The sequence below is a fragment of the Corvus brachyrhynchos genome, unplaced genomic scaffold, assembly GCF_000691975.1.
Source record: "Corvus brachyrhynchos isolate BGI_N302 unplaced genomic scaffold, ASM69197v1 scaffold443, whole genome shotgun sequence".
Classification (NCBI taxonomy): Eukaryota; Metazoa; Chordata; class Aves; order Passeriformes; family Corvidae; genus Corvus; species Corvus brachyrhynchos.
Genome location: NW_008237220.1, coordinates 211,534 through 227,759, shown reverse-complemented (window position 1 = coordinate 227,759; position 16,226 = coordinate 211,534). Strand labels below are relative to the sequence as shown.

Sequence of the window (16,226 nt, the reverse complement as noted above, 5' to 3'; positions counted from 1 at the left end):
CCGCGGGCCCCCCCGGGGCTAACGGCAGTAAAAGCCGCTCGGTTACTCACGGCCGAAGCACGGAGCCTTCTCCTCCCAGCCCAACACCGGCTCCCAAAAGCCAAGCCGGCCCCGCTCCCGCCGGCCCCCGACCCCGCATCGGGAAGCAGGTGGATGATGGCCCTGGGGCTACCCCCCCTTCTCAGTGCCACGAGACCTCCGGGCACCCCAAAACCCAAAGCCCGAGGCAGCCGAGGTAGCAGTGCCGGCATGTGCCGGGATAAATCCTGACACAACCCAGGCACATGGAAAACTCACCAGAACTCCACCTCCAACTCTGATTTTCGATGCATTTCCCCCCAGATTTTTGGGGCAGCCCCAGCGTTGAGGGGCTGCAACTCATGCACCCCAATTTTCCTCCTGCAGGAGAATCACCTGGCAGAGGTTCCTGGGGGCTTGGATAGGCTTTTGGCTCCAGCACCTGGCAGATGAGAGGAATTTCCTGGAGGCTTTGAGCCTGGAGCTGCTCCAAGCCAGGACGGGGTCAGTCTGGGCCATGGCAGGAGGAAAGATCCTGGAAGAAAATCATCCGGCACAGACATGGCACTGGGCACGGACTGTCACTCACAATGCCGGCAGGAAGGAAAAACACCAGGAGCTGGGAGAGAAAATCCCAGTGACAGAAATCCCACGGGAAACTGCTCGTGGGGTCCCACCTTCCGTGATCCATCTCCAACCACCCCCAAACCTCTTTTTCCTCTTTCATTTAAAGCTTCAGCATCCATATGGGCCGTGCTGGATTTTATCCCTAATTTTGTCCTGAGACTCAGGTACCAAAGGGAGCATCCCTCTGGGGTGGCCTTGGGACGCAGCTCGGGAAAAGGCCCCAAGACCAGCGAGGATGGCAGAAAACAGGGAGGGAAGGGTGGCTGAGGATGTTCTTTTTTAAAGGAAAGACAAGAATTAGTACCAAAATGGAATCACACAATAAATGGAATAGACAGAAGGAAAGTTTACCCACTCTCCAGGAGAGAAGGCACTGTTCTCCTCAGTGGAGAAAAAAACCCCCAAAATAACCCCAAAATCCCAATAACTGGATGGAGAAGGGGATGAGGAACAGCCCTAGGAGGGAATTGGGGACCCCCAGAGCCCTTGGGGCGAGGGGATGAAGGAGCCTCAGGTGCATCAGCTGAAGGTTTTTATTGTCAATGAGTCCGTGGTGCCACAACGAGGCCACAGGTACAGCCCGAGCGCAACGCTTCAGTCCTGTTCACCTGGAGGCCAAATATCACCAATCAATCCGGAATTAGTTTTTTTAAAAAAGGGGGTTTTTGTGAATAAACCACTGCAGAATTAATTCAGGTCACTCGGCGTTGCGTTAGTGAGACCCAAATCTGCCCCGGCCTCCCCCGCCGAGGGGCCAGGGAATGGCGAAGGTGAATCTCATTTAATAAAATCAAATCAAATCAAATCTCATTAACGGGTTTTACACACACTGAAAGACAAAGTTTTCCTCCACCAGGATCCGATGGCAGCAATTTGAATTCCAACCACACCAGTAAGTGCACTTAGTTTGACCTTGGGGTCACACCACAGCCTCCCCGTCCCCATCCCCATGGAAAAATCCCTCCTGGGGTCAGGTTTGGTGCTCCTCCTCCAGTTTTGGAGTTTTCCCTCCAGGATTGGTGCTTTTCCTACAGGTTTCCTGCCTTCTTCCCTCTCTCCTCCCACAACCCACCAAACCAGCGAGCAGGTCTGCGGACTTCCCATCCCCACCCAAGTCCAGCATCCACTGGGATGGAGCTAACCAAACCAGAGAGAAATTCCCCCAAAACCCGAGGAACAAGTGGTGAAGCACCACCTCCCGCCTTTCCTCCCGTGCCATGGGGCATCCCGCTCCCGGTGCTTCGGGCACAGCTGAAGGATATTCCCAACCTCAAAATAAAGCTGCTGCTCCGATTTTGGGAAAAATAAACAGCAGAAACTGAAATTTAAACCAAGTGCCCACAAATAGTGAAGGGTTTGGGTTGGGTTTTAATCATTTCAGCTTAAAATTTGGGGTGAATTTCAAGCGGAGGCAGAGCCTGTGCCGCTTAGCCAGCGCTGCATGTCCCTGCCCCAGGGTTAGAGTTCACTGGAATTCCTGCAGTTTGAGGGAGAAATGTGGAATTTGTTCCAAGCTAAGAGGAGCCAGCTGGAGTGGGTGCCACACCCTCCCCTTCCCACAGCTTCAGCCATTCTTGGGGATTTTATAAAACCAGGGAAAACAACTTACACTGGAGTCAAACCATCCCTGGGGTGTTTGAAATTTGGAAGTGAAAATCTGTGGACAAGGAGCATTGCTGGCTGGACTCAAAAGTGTTGGGATCCCACTAGGAAAGGCCTTATTTTGGGGCATTTAGGTGTAGGAAGGCCTTAATTTGGGGCAGGGGCTTAGGTCTAAGTTAATGTTTTTAGGGCCAAGTGTAAGGTGTCGGGTGATCCCCCGAGCTCAGCACACTTCCAGCTCCTCTGCCCAGGCCCTCATCCCTTCTGCTGGAAATGGCCATGGGCAGGAAGGGGTTGCATAGTTTGGTGCCTTCTGGAAAATCAACCCCAAAATAAAACCAAGGGAATGTTGTAAAGCTCTGGCTGAAGGAAATAACTCCTGTTTTATTTCCGTGTGATAGGAAATGCTGCACCTCACTCCGTGCAGGATCGGGCCTGGTTTGGGAGCTGCACTTACCAAAAAACCCAAGAAATTCTGTGCAAACATCGCAGTGCTAAAGTGAATCCCACCCTGGGAGCCAGGGGGCCGGGATGGGGTCAGGAATGGCGCGGGACATTAGTCATGGGAGGATTTTACCTTATTGTTCTGCTTTTTAGCCCTGTTATCAAAAATATGGATTAATTCCGCAGCCTAAAGGTCAGTTGGTGGCTCAGCACAACGGAGCCGAGTTAATCAGGATCAGAGGTAGTACAGAGTAGCTGTGCTCAAGTAGGAGTTACATGGGGCTGTGACCCCCCGGCTCCACCCCAGGACTGGGGGTGCTCTGGGGCCCCTTTCCAGTGGGTATTCATGGGGGATTTGCCCCACGCCACTGGGAATTCCTGGCAGGAGACGCTGACCCAGGATCTCCCCTCGGCTCTCCCGTGGGCTGGGGGCTCCGCACAGGAAGAGAAACCTCCGATCCCTCGAGCGCTGGGAGGCCCCCCCTGGCTCCCCCTGCCTCAGAAAGAGTTTAAAAACAACATTTTTAAAACCAGAGTTGAGCTTGTCGGTCAGGCAGGGGGGGACAGAGCCCTGAGCCCATCCTGGTGCTCGGAGCCATCTGGGACTGGGCGGGGGGAGTCCAACCCACCCCCACCTCACCAATGTCCAACTCCAGCGTGGTGTCGCTCAGTACCAGCAAGAAGAAATACAGAATAAAACCAGTGTTAAAAAACTCCATTAAAAGGTTTGTGACGCTCAAAATGGGGCGTTTTTGCTCCGTCCCAGGTAGTCAGGGAAGCGGGAAGGACCTGGTGGGAGCTGCTCCCCCTGCCCGCTCCCAAAGCTTTGGTCTGGTTTATTGAGTTTTTGAGGAATTCTCCCCTCTCACCCTGTGCTCCGACCCGAGCAGCCCCCACTGTCCCCAGGCACCCCCGGGAATCCTCCTCCTCCCTTGCAGGGGCTCTGGGAAAGCAGGGGCTGGTTTTCCCCCCTCTCTCCCTCCTGCACCCCCTCAATCCCACCAGCCCCATGCCATTCCCAGCCCATCCAGCCTAACGCCTGCTCCCACCTCCTGCAGAGCGGGAGGGGAGCATGGGTGGGTGTAAAACCAAAATGGATCTCTGTTATTGCATTCCCCATGTTCCATGGGTCCGGATCCGCGCAGGGGGAGCATCAGAACCTGTGCACCAGCGCCTCCCGCTCCCTGCGCCGCAGCTCTTCCTTGTAACAGCAGGAGCAGAAATTCCCAGTCTCTGGGTGTCCATAAAAGCTGCAGTTGGGCTGTTTGCACTTGGTCTGCTGGATGTTGTAGAGGGCTTGGCTTCTCATTTTATCCGCTGTTCCTCCCTTGTCCTGATCGAGGAATTCCCGGCAGCCGTTGCTGTGCGGGGGGAGGCAGCCGGAGCCCTCGCACTCTGAAGGGAAGGGAGGCTGGATGTCCATGTCCGTGGGGGAGAACCGGCCCAGGTGGGCAGGGCCAGGGGGGCAGAGGCCGAGCCGGCCCTGGTGGTGCCGGGGCAGGGTGGCGTAGGGGGGGAGGCTCCCACAGGGCCCCCCCGCCAGCTGCCGCCGGCCCTCGGGGCAGCCGGGTGGGTGCAGCCCCTCAGCACTGCCCATGGAGGGCCTGGGGAAGGTGAAAACGCCGGAATAGCTGGCGGGAAAAGCGGCAATTTTAGCACCCACGGCCGGTTCCAGGGGCTGTGGGGGGTAGGTGGGAGGCGGCTGGGAGAACACGGGGCTCGGCATCGCCTCCTCGCTCCGCTGGGCACCCGCCTCCCCTTCTGGCCTCTTGGCCGGGGCAGCGCTGCCCAGCGCCTTCTTCTCTGCCTCCTTCTGCCTCTGCTCTGCCAGGAAACGCTCCTCGGCATCCAGGAGGTACCTCTGGATCATCTCCTCCTGGAACTGGTGCCGGGTGCTGGTCTTGAGGTGGCCGGCAAAGATGAACTTGCGCTCGCCCTGCATGGCCGCACGCAGGATGCTCAGGCTCAGCCGCACGTCGCTGCTGTACTTGCAGGGATCCGATGGCTTCTCCGGGGCTGCTTTACCTGGACACGGTTTCTCTGCAGGAGCTAAGTCTCCTGGGGAACATTCCTCTTTGCTGCCTTTCCGTGCCTTCAGTGATCCTTTCTTCTTCTTCTCCAGGGTGTCTCCCTGCCCATTGCTCACACCACCCTTCACGGCTTTGCTGTGCATCAAGCCCCCCATGTTCTTTTTTAGTTTGCTGCCCAGAGTCTTCCCAAAGCTTCCCAGCTTGTTGGCCACTGAGTCTGCCCGTTTTTTATCCTTTTCCTTCTCCTTTTCCCGCTCTTTCTTTGGCTTCTCCCTGTCCTTGCCCGCCCTGGTGCCCCCGTTGCTGGCAGAGCTGCTGCACACCGACTCCTTGTCTGACTCGCCTGACTCCGCTGCCGAGCGAGCGTCATCACCCGCGGAGGCCGTGGGGGATTCTGGCTGAGCCAGAGGTGCCTGGGGAGGAAGAAAAGACAAATATCAAAGTCTAGAAACTCCTCAAGTAAAGATTTTCAGGTGGAAGATGAAGCAAAGGAGGTGGCATTGCTTGGAACACTGAGGGGATGGCATCCAGAGGCCCTCAGAAAGATGCATCCCCAGTGCATCCTGCACATCCCTAAATGTCCCCGTGGCACCCTTCCAAACTGAGATATCCCAGGATTTTATGATCCTATTTTGTGATTCTATAATAGCTCCACTTGCTCGAGGTTTCAGGGGTAAAGCCAGGGAGGGGGTGAGACTTGTCCCAGCCTCGAGGTGGACATAAACCAACAGCTCCCGTTTGTTTAGAGCATGGGGCGTCCCCTCAGGGGCATTGGGCCTCCAGGTCGTGTGAAGATTGAAAATGGGCATAGAAAGCTCTAGGGAAAAGGTGCCCACCTGCAAAACTGAGTCACTTCCCTGCTCTCTGAGCAGAATCAGCCACAATTCCTGCAGGCTCAGAACCCCATATGAGGCAGAGCCCCCAGGTGAGGCCCTCCACGAGCTTCCCTTTAGAAAGGAGGGTTAAATAATTCATAAGTAAAGAAGATCCCCCTGGTCCCTTTACCTGCATGTCACAAGGCAACGTGATCCATCGGACATTCATGTAGCTGTGCAGCAGGTGCAGTTTGGCCTCCAGCGACAGCGTCACACTGGGGCAAAACCACGAGTTAGAGTGATTGCAATTTCCCACCTGGAAATATCTCCCCCCACGTTTACATTATTCCCTGTGTTACGTGTTTAAAGGGGTGTTTTCCTACAGCAGATCCAACAGCACAAAAAGGGACAATGATGCAGCTTTCCAACTTTTCAATGAAAACCCAAAGGGAGAAATCAGATTCCTGTGTCGGAATCAAAACGCTTCTGCCTCAGCCACAGGACCTGCTGGGACCAAACCATGGTGAGACCTGCCCAAAGCTTCACCCAAACCAGGCATGGTCTGGTGGCCACCACCCTTCCCACTCCAGGGCCCACAACACAGGGATTCGGTGGCGCATGGAAAAACAGACTTTTTTTTGTGCTACTATGACAGAAGATCGTCCACTGCTGCTGGTGTCCGAGCTACACCCAACCCAGACCTCCAGGATCTGGAGCATCATCTACTTACTGTGTGGGAACGAAGCTCATGAGATGTCACAGCCCCACCCAAAACATACCAACATGAAGGAAAAGTTGCTCCATCCCCATGAACAGTGTCATTTTCTGGGCACAGTTTTCACCCAGCACAAGAAATTCCAGCTGGGGTCAGGACTGACCCCTTCATCTGTGACCTCTCTGCTCTGCGGATGACCCAGACCCCCAGCAGAGCCTCACCCTGGATCACCAACCTGGCCAGCTTGACATTGTCACTGTCGTCCTTCCCCCACTGCCACTCCTTCCCGGGATCCACAGCGAAGTGCACGGGGAGCAGCTTGTGCTCAGAGTCCGTCAGGGGGATCACAGCTGCCCCGGGACAGAAATGTCATGTTTACAGCCCAAAAGGACAAATACTCCACACTTGGAGCCAACTCTGAGCACCCACCAGGAATATCATCACCTCTGATTGGAATGGCCTCATGGCACATCCCAGTGACTGCCAGCGCTTGGGATCATGGAATCGTCAGAGCGCCATGGAATGCCTCACGATCCTCACAGGGAAGAATTTCTTCACAATATCCCATCTAACCCTGCCCTGTGTCAGTGGGAAGCCATTCCCCCTTGTCTTGTCTCTCTCCAGCTCTTGGAGCCCCTTCAGGAAGGGCTCCAAGGTCAGGACACTGTTGGGTTTCTGGGTTGCCAGTGCACATTGACGGGTCCTGGCCAGCTTCTCCCCCCCAGCACTCCCAAGTCCTCCTCCTCAGTGCTTTGTTCACCTGAATCTCATCACTCACCTTGATCCTTTGTGTTTTCCTTCTGCTCCATGGAGACCAGGGCAGAAAAATGGGCTTGGTCATAAGCCAGAACCAATGGAGACCGGTGGCATTTGTTGGCTGGAACTTCCAGGGGCAGATAGATCCCTCCAAAGGGAATTGGGGCAAATGCTGGGAAGAAACGAGGGCGGTTAGTTCTGATCACAGGTTCAAGAGTTCAGAGTTGTTTGTGCTGCAGTTGCTCCAGAATGAGCCGTTTGCCTCAGTCGAGGGCTCACCTGCAATTTTCTGTCATCTCAAGGGACATTAAACAAAACCACAACCCAAAATAGATGTTTATTTTACATCGGGAGGATGTAAAATGTAGAATGAACTGGTATTTTCTATAAAAAGCCCTCCTCTTCACACCCCCACAAGACAAACTTTGCCCACAGAACGATGGAAATTGATTAACCTTCTCTGACAGGAAATTGAAGCTGATGGTGGAAAATCTGCCACCCAGGGAACGGAATTTCCCATCTCTAGATGGGGGGGGGGAGGGGAGGGGCAAAAGAGGCAGAAAGAAAAAAAACCCTCGTGTGGATGCTCTTAAAGCAGCAGAAGTCGAGTTGGGAGCCAAGCCTGGCGCTGGCCCCTCCTTGGGTTCGCCTGCAGCAGCTCAATTCTCCCTCCTGTGCTGCTCCCAATTCCAGGTCCAGGCTTGGGGGCAAAGAGCCCCCGGGAAAACATGGGGTAGAAAGGAAAGGTGGACAGGTCAGAGAGACTTTGGAAAGAGAGGGCAGGTCTCACCTTCGCCGCCCGAGTCCCGCAGCATCGTGTCTGCCACCACCACGATGGGTCTCTTCAGCACGTGGGCCAGGACAAAGACGTGGAACTCCTCCAGGCTCTCGTACACTGGCTCCTCTGAGCTCTCCACCCTTGGGGAAAGGAGAAGTTCAATGTCATCCCTTGGATATTCAACCATTTGCTTTGTGACACCAGGAGGAGGTTTCACAGGCAGCCACGTACAGGTGGGTGGACAGCACTAAGGCTGATCTCAGCACTAATTTGAGGGTTTAGGTGTGGATCCCCAAAATGTCCTGCTCCAAGACAAGGGTTTGTGCCCAGGGAACGCCCAGATGCTGCCTGGCATTGCTGGGAGTCCCTTATCTAAGGAGCTGGACAGCTGTGGCAGGGAAGTGTCCTTGAAACAGAAGTGAGATGGCAGAAACTCTCAGCTCTGGGTTATTCTCTCATTTTGGAGCCAGCAACACAAGGAAACACAAGGGAAGCATTTATTCCCTGCTCAGTCCATGTGCTACCCCACAGAAGAGGCTGTGCAGCACCAAAATCCTTTCCTGGGATGCTTTATGTGCCTTGTGTTTCCTCAGGATCCTTTGTCCTTCCCCTGAAACCCCAAGGAGACAGACCAACACAGAGCCCCTGCCCTGCCCTGGAGCACCATGAGAGCTGTGCCCGGAGGGAAGGCATTCCCTGTTCTACACCTGGATGTGTTCTCTGCTCCGTACCCGCCGCAGCCGCCGCCATTGGTGCTGTAGTGCACACGGGGCTCGCTGGACGCCAACTTGATCAGCTCGTTCCACTCCTTCTGCCACTCCTCCTCCGTGTAAACCAGGCCAGACTGAAAAACAGCAAAGAGAACCCAAAATCCTCCAAGTGAACCTCTTCCAGTTGCTCCAGCACAGGTTTATACCCACAGCACAGCTTTTCTCTATGGATTTACGCAAAAATAATCAACATACTCTGTACCACCTCCTTGAAAGTGCTTCCCAATATTCATCCAAACTTCCCCCTTTAGTTTAAACCCATTCCCCTCGTCCTATCACTTGTCCCAAGCCCCTTTCAGTTTGCTGCAGTTCTGACTGCAGGACACCCCTTACCTCAGCACAGTCCAGTGGCACAGCAGGGAGCTGCCCAGAATTCCAGACCCAAAAGGAAGCACCTCCCAAACCCACGGGATGTTTTCCCAGGACATTCCCCTCGGCAAAGAGGGCCCAAACCAACATTCAGTTGGCTCCCACCTCCTTGTTCTGCTGCGTCTGCTGCCAGCGCCATCTCCGCCTCAGCGCTTCCCGCTCCACTCCCTTGTCCATCAGGGTGTAGAGGGACTTCCGGAGCATGAGATCCCGGTCGTGGAAGCCCCACATACCTGCAGTGAGAAGGAACGGAGTGGAAGGTCAGGAGGGGCTGGTGTCACTCCCTGACCCACTGAGGTCCCTGCACAGACGCACCAGAGGAGGGAAGGGGCTGCTCCATTATCCCACATTTCCTTCAGGAATCCAGGGAAGCTTGCCAGATGGACGGGGAGAGGGATTTCAGAAGCATACAAGCTGCTGGCAGCCCCTTCCCTTGGAGCCGTCCCACTCCCACAGAGCCCGAGCACTGCGACTGCTCTTGCACACCAACACTGCCTCAGCCGCACGCTGCTCCGGGAGGAGCAGCAGCACCCTGCTTTCCCACCAGAATGGACGGATCCTGCTCCCAAAGGGGGATCGTGGGCTCTTGCTCAGGGACTGGTTGGCTGTTTCCCGAGGATTAAGCCAAGCCTTACCCAGGGAGGCAGCGTGGAGCAGGCAATTCCCGTCGCCAGTGGTGGCCGGGGGCAGCAGCCGCTGGCAGCTCGGATCCACCGTCACCCACCAGTTCAGGCGCCCTGGGGAAATTTGGGAGAGCGTGAAACCACGGCATAGCACGGGACTGGGGGGGCACTGTGGGGCTCAGCCCTTCCGAAACCACAGCCAAGGATAAAACCAGCTGAACAAGCGGGGGAGCACCTGGACAGGTGGGAAGGTACAGACCCATCCCAGGACTGGGGGAAGAGTAAGGACAGTGACAAAGCAACAGAAAGAGAAGGCTGGAGCTGCAAAACTCCCCAAGGATGCCAGGAAAAGGCCGGGCTGAATTTGGGGTCACACAAACCAGAATTACACACAAATAGGAGCAAGGGCTTCCACACAGACCAGTTCTCCTCTATCTGTTTTTCCCCCACTCCCCTTATTTCCCTCCTCAAAGCCCATCAGTCTGAAAATGCCTCCAGGAGTGCCCAGCACAAACAACTTCTCCAGGGAAAACCAGCCTTTTGCTGCTTCTTGGAACCAAATCCCTCCAGTTTCAACTCTCTCATGGCCAGGTTTCCCTGCTCACTGGTTTTTAGGCAGAATATGCCAGGATTTCTGCTGATCCCAGCAGCTTTCCTGCTGCAAACGCAAACCCACGGCACTTTAGACCAGGAGTTTTAGGTCATTGTGGTGATTCAAGTCAAGAGAAGCTAAAAATAGAAGGTAGGAAAAAATGCCCAGTAAGCCCAGTGTGGCTGGAGGTTCAGCCCTTCCCGAAGGAGAAAGCTGAGCTGGATCAGGACTCTGAACCCCCGTCTGTGCCTTGCCCTGCCCTGCCCTCAACACCCCTCCTCTGCCACCGTATTTTCCAGGAGTTTTTGGATCCTGTGCAACAGGCAGGTTTTTGGCTGGATGAGCCTGTTTAGGCTTCCAACAAGTTGTATTTAAATCGCCCCTGCAGGAAACCAGCCCTTTCCCAGTGTTTCCAAAGAGCCTCTCCTTCCTCTGGAGCATGATCCCTGCCAGGGATCCCAGTACACAGGCATAGGATTGCTGGAAATGCTTTGTACAACCTCAGGGAGACCAGCTGGAGAGGAACTAAAGGCAGAAAGCAGGGCTTTAAACATCCCCAAACACTAGAAAACAAAACACCATGAAGCTCAGTGTGCCACAGGCAGGTCGTTCCTGTCCCCAGCGCCGCGACAGGGACCCGCCAGAGCTGGAAGCGTTCCGCACTGAGCCCGGGGACAATGGCTCTGCACGGAGCAGCCGGCTGCTCCCTCAATATGGCTCCTGGCACGGCACAATCGGGAGCTTGGCCAAGTGGCCCAGGGCCAGGGGAGCGAACGTGGCGCCTCACAGGAGCTGTCCCACACATAACGCTGCTAGGGGCAGCGCCGAGAGCTCGGTTCTGTCCATTTTCCCTTGTTCCTGCAGGATTTGATGCTCTTTTCCATGGAGTTTGCATCTCCGGTTGGTGCTTCGGAGGTTGTGCAACCTCTGCCCAAGTCGGATCTGAGGAGACACACCTTGGAGAGGTATTTCTGTGCCTGAGTGTTTGCACTGACTCCAGTTACGCAAGAGAAGTTGTCTCCAAAGGAACCGCCTGCCCAACCCTCCTCCCGACGTTTTGCTCCCGTCGAGGCGGCGGAAAGGCCAAGAGGCTGCCCAGAAGTATTGAAAACAACACACTTCTCTGTGTGTGGCTCTTAAGAGCCAGCCCTGAGAGCTCTGCAGGGAAGTCAACTGGATTCAGGAGCATGAGGGATCTTCCCACAACGGCCGTGGTGGCAACAGATCTTATGCACACAGAGAAAGTCCACTGGCATCCAGCACCATGACCCTATGCTATCCCACAGAACACCTGTTTGTCCCCACAGGGTGTTTGGGGAAATCTCATCGTATCTTCCAGCAGGAGCCACCTGAACAGGTCACGGCAATGGGAAGGAACAGATGAAGGGAGGATTGCCTCATCCAACCACAAATGGCTTTCCTAAGGCTACTGGGAATCCACTCTCACTGCGTGACACAGGGAATGTCCCAGGGATTGCTCCCTCGGCCCTGTGCTCCTGAGGCCGACGCAAGGGATCCAACATGGACACGGACTTGAACATCCTTTGCCACCCTGTGTGGCAATGAGAAACCAACGGGGGTTTCCCCCTGGCAGAGGTGAAGGACCAGGATCAGGATCTTCAGTTCTTCATTATTTTTTTCCCCAATATCCTCAGGTGAGGCACCATGGACTACTCCTCCCCGTGTGCCGCGAGCAAACTCACTCTGCAGCTTCCCAACTCGGAGCAAGGCCTGATTCCTGATCCACAAGGGTTTGTGTCAAAGGACGTCAAGGCTCCGTTGAGGGCCGAGGTCTCAGCTCCACCAAGACCTTTCCATACCACTCCGAGCACATTCAAAGCATTCCCAGAGGATCTCATTGAAGTTTACAGCCACTTTGAAAGCGCTTACTCTGCCACAATGGTGTAACAGGACCTCTGAATACACAGGGAAGAGGATCTGAACATTTATTGGGCTATAAAATATTTCCTTAATCCCCTAAGGATGGTGTGGACTAAATTCATAATGGGAGTCTCTGTAGATCACAGCACCATGCTCAAAACCCTACTTGGAATCCAGCTTGGAATATTTCATAGCTGCACTACAGCCCTTTGTTACAGACAAAACACTCATTTATAGCAACCCACAGACACTCGAGTCTCCGAAAGGCATTTTCTAAAACTCTGAATTCCTAAATTCCTTCCCATTAATGGCATCTCAGCAGACCTGGAAGTGCCCCCAGCCCACAGATGAAGCACCCGGCAACCCCCAGCCCCGCACTCCATTTGTGTTGGGACACAGGAACCCAAGCCCTGGCTCTGCTGGGATGAGATCTGGGGTTTATCTGCACCAGAGCCAGCAGCTCTGCTGTCACTGCACGGCATCACCGTGTAATGGGATCGCTGGGATCAAGTGCTCATTCCCAAAACATGAGAATATTTCTTACAGCAACTCCTGAGCAGGAGAGGGAGAAGTTGGGCCCTTGGAGTGGCTGTTATCCCTACGGATAATGTGTTCTCTGGTAAGTGCAGCACCACAGAAACAGTGGGGGGGGGTGTAAACCCTCCTGAGACCCCTTGCAGTGTCCTGCCCCTGCCCATGGGAACCTTCCTGGTGCCAGGGATGAGGTTTTCCCTGCCAGCACGGATGTCCCCGTCATTCCCTGGCTCAACCTCATTTACAGATCCCCTGGCACTCTTCAGGAACCTGATGGAAAGCAAAGCAGGGGGTTCCTCCCCAGGCACCCAGCAGGCACTGGAGCAGCAGCATCGACCTCCAGGGTCTGTAATCAACGCAGAATTTGTCAGCAGGATGTGTTACACAGGAATTCCCTTTTCCCTGTCTCTCCATGGGACTGGCAGGACGGAGCATTGGGATGATCCAGGGCTGAGACAATGACAGTTTTGGGGTGTTTTCCCTCTCAACTGTGCACAGTGGTAACAACCCTGGGTTATTTACACTCAGTGTCCATGGCTGAAGGGAAGCGGCTCCTACTCAGCCCTTGCACCAGGTCATAAAAACGAGGGAATGATTCCCTGTTGGGTACGAATCCATGTGACATCCTGGGGTGTTCCTGTGGGTGACACTCCCCACCTGCCCATGGCACATGCCACCAGCATGGAGCCAGCACTCACCGGCCTGCTCCAGTGCTACCAGCATGGACTGCTCGATGAGATCCCGCTCGATGAAGCTGCGGAAATCCTCGGAGTACACGGTGAGGTCGGGCAGCTGGAAGGTGCAGATGGGCATCTCCAGCAGGTGCTCGCTGCTGCTGCCGTTGCTGGAGACATGGGAACGTGCCAGGGACACGATGGTGGAGCTGGCATGGGAGATGCCTCGGGACAGACGCTTCTCTGTGGGAATGAAGGAAGAGCAAACAGCAAAGTGGGGCAGGAGCAGCAAATCCCACAGCAGCCACCACCAGACTGCCGCGGTTCGGGCAGCGAGCAGCCTGATCACTCTGGCACAGGAGAAGAGCTGACAGATCCCACTGGCTCTTGGACACTGACCTTGCACGACATCATCCTGGCGCTGCAGCGGGGGCCTCCCGGGCCGCGCCAGCTCCCGCTCCGGGGGCCGGGCCCCGCGGCCCTCGTTGAAGGAGGGCGGGAGGTTCCCGGCGTGCACCTGCCGGAGCTGCTCGAAGTCGCTCAGCGCCGCGCTCAGGTCCCAGTTCTTGCCTGGATGGGAAGGGAGCAGCGCTGGTCACCCTCACCCAGCACGGAAGCTGAGGCAGTTCCCGAACATCTGTGTTGGAAACTACTCCCCATCAGCCCCCCTGAGCACTTCCCCCATTATTCCCAGTTTTCCATACCTTCAAGGAGGTCTCTGGCCAGCCCCGGCTCTGCCCCTGTTGAGCGAACAAAATCCGACAGGACGATGTCCATAGCCAAGGCCGGGCGGAATCAGCGGCACCAGATTGGCTCCTTGGCATCAATCTGGGAATGACACCAACAGCACACGTGGATCGCATGTCCCCATCGGGAATGGGCTGAGCGGGATGTAAACCTCCCCCTAAAATCAACTGTGCTCCGGGACTGCCAGTTCATTCCTTGGGAACTGGGAGAACAGCACCCACTTTGCTGTAACCAACAATGGGCATTTCCTTGGAAAATTCATGAACTAAACCCAATTCTCATCTCAGAGATGGTGGAGCGTCTCTTTCCAAATCAGTAATAAGGATCCAGGAATAAATTATATAACAAATGAATATTTGGGAGCACAGAGAAAGCAGAAAGTTTCTCTCGTGCATTTACAGGGAGCAAATCCCTGCTGTATCCCACTCCAAGCACCCCAGCTGTGAGCCAGGGAAAGGGGAGCAAGGACAAAATGCTAGAATTAGGAGATGCGTCCTATGGAAAATACATTTTAAAAACCCCCTTTCAGACAAAAAACCAAACCAAACCAAAAAAATCACTGTCCAGACAGAGCTCCTTCCCACTCCAGAGCCCCCTGCCAGGCTCCTTTGACTCCAGAGCTCATTCCCAGAAGGGAACAAAACCACAGACCTATTCTGTAAATCTGGATTTTGTCAGGTTCTGAGCCTGTGGAAGGCGTGTGCTCCTGCCATGCCTTCAAATCCTGATTTTCCGCATTCCTTGGGGCAGAGAGGGAAAGGGAGAGCAGCCTCATCCGTGAGAGTCCGGATCGGCAAAGTGCTCCACAGAATTTGGTGCTTTGCAGTTAAAGGCTGGGCTAAAAATTCTGCCATCAAGGAACAGAAAAGACTGGGAAAATAATTTATCCCGAGCTGAAAATCTGGAAGAAAAGGGGAAAATCTGGGAAGGCTGGCAGAGGGAGGTGCTGGTGTATTGGGCATAAAAGAGCAAATTTCAGGATTGTGTGGAAGATGAACAAACCTGGTTGTTTTCCTGGTGCCCAGGGAAAAAAGTCTCTTTTTCAGGATTATCCCTAAAGATGGGTAAAACCCCCCTGATGCCTTGAAATGTTTTTTTCCAAGATTATCCTTAAAGGTGGGTGAAATTCCCTAACAGCACAACTCCCCACGAGCAACCGTTACATCCAGTCTTTGGCCTGGAATTTCTTGGCTTTGCTGGAGAAACACCATTCCCACTCTCGCAACCGTGTCGTTATTAACTTCCTGCTCCCAAAAAAACTCCGTATTCCTTCGCTGCCGGAGCAATCCAGGAGCTGCGTCGGAAGTGATGCCAAAGCCCAGCGCATTCCGGGAGCAGGATTTGGCAGGGATTCCTGCTCTTACTCCACCGATTTAGGGAACATCCCTAATTAGGAGCCACACGTTTGGATCCTCTAATCCCTGGCAAAGGTTGCAGGAACAAGGAGCAGCTCCAGGACGAAACTGGCTGTGATAACGGGTAAAACTTCCTTCAGGTGGGTGTGGAATTCCAATGAAAATGAAAACTCAGCGCACGCAGCGGAGGTTTGGGGAGGGAACGAGCAGCACATCCCACCCCCTCGTCCACGGCATTCCGAACTCCCGCGCGCACAAAAACGCCAGGGAAAACACAGATGGAAAACTCCGGGCCTGACGAGGCAGTGATGGATTGCTGGAGATTTATCGAGGAATTGGAGGGAGAAATGTCCCCACCCCAGAGTTACTGATTATTTCCTCTCCATGTGGAAGGGAAGTGCTCTCTCCTCTTCCCTCCTTCCAGAATAGGTCAGAAATATGAGCCCAGGTAGGAAATCCAAGCCCCAGGAGATCCACAACTTCAAATCCATCCCCCAACAATGGGACAGGCACTGAGCACACCCCAAAGCCCCTGGGAGCACACGGAGATGCAGCACAGCTGGATGTAATCCAAAGTGAGCGTTCCTGGCACATTCCAACCCGAAATATGCGGAAAACACGTATTTAGGACTAAGCCCAGTTGTTCCTGTGATCCCGGCGATCCCAGCAGCTCTTTGCAGAGCACACCAGCAGGTTTCTCAGCAAATGTTTAACAAATATCCCCCCGCACTTCCACAGGGCCTGAGCACAGCAACGTTCCTGACGAAGTGAGGAGCGATCAGCCGTGCTGGAGTCGCACCTTGCTCGGACCAGAAGGAGCTGGAGCTTCACGCAAACAGCATTCCATGGTCACACGCCCCTGGGAACCGAGTGAAAGCCCCATCCCCACGTGCCAA

The 16,226-nt window shown here is 54.6% G+C and overlaps 3 protein-coding genes across 3 annotated transcripts in view; all 3 read right to left on the bottom strand.

Moving 5' to 3' along the window:
* The window catches only part of MTMR11 (myotubularin related protein 11), a 5,588-nt gene extending 5,256 nt beyond the window's left edge, over nucleotides 1-332 (bottom strand). Inside the window, exon 1 of the mRNA XM_017728862.1 lies at nucleotides 298-332. Within this exon, the coding sequence (XP_017584351.1) occupies nucleotides 298-332 (35 nt within the window). The remainder of the gene's footprint in view (nucleotides 1-297) is intronic.
* The window catches only part of SF3B4 (splicing factor 3b subunit 4), a 28,364-nt gene that overhangs the window by 8,889 nt on the left and 3,249 nt on the right, over nucleotides 1-16,226 (bottom strand). The window lies entirely within an intron of this gene.
* Nucleotides 1,161-16,220, bottom strand: OTUD7B (OTU deubiquitinase 7B). The gene is made up of 12 exons (XM_008629629.2): nucleotides 14,978-16,220; nucleotides 13,933-14,056; nucleotides 13,628-13,798; nucleotides 13,253-13,471; nucleotides 9,560-9,661; nucleotides 9,030-9,157; nucleotides 8,517-8,629; nucleotides 7,798-7,925; nucleotides 7,030-7,179; nucleotides 6,487-6,601; nucleotides 5,727-5,811; nucleotides 1,161-5,134 (listed from the first exon to the last, which is right to left on the bottom strand). The coding sequence occupies exons 2-12, from the start codon at nucleotides 14,003-14,005 to the stop codon at nucleotides 3,845-3,847; spliced, it is 2,574 nt and encodes an 857-aa protein (XP_008627851.1). The 5' UTR covers nucleotides 14,006-14,056; nucleotides 14,978-16,220; the 3' UTR covers nucleotides 1,161-3,844.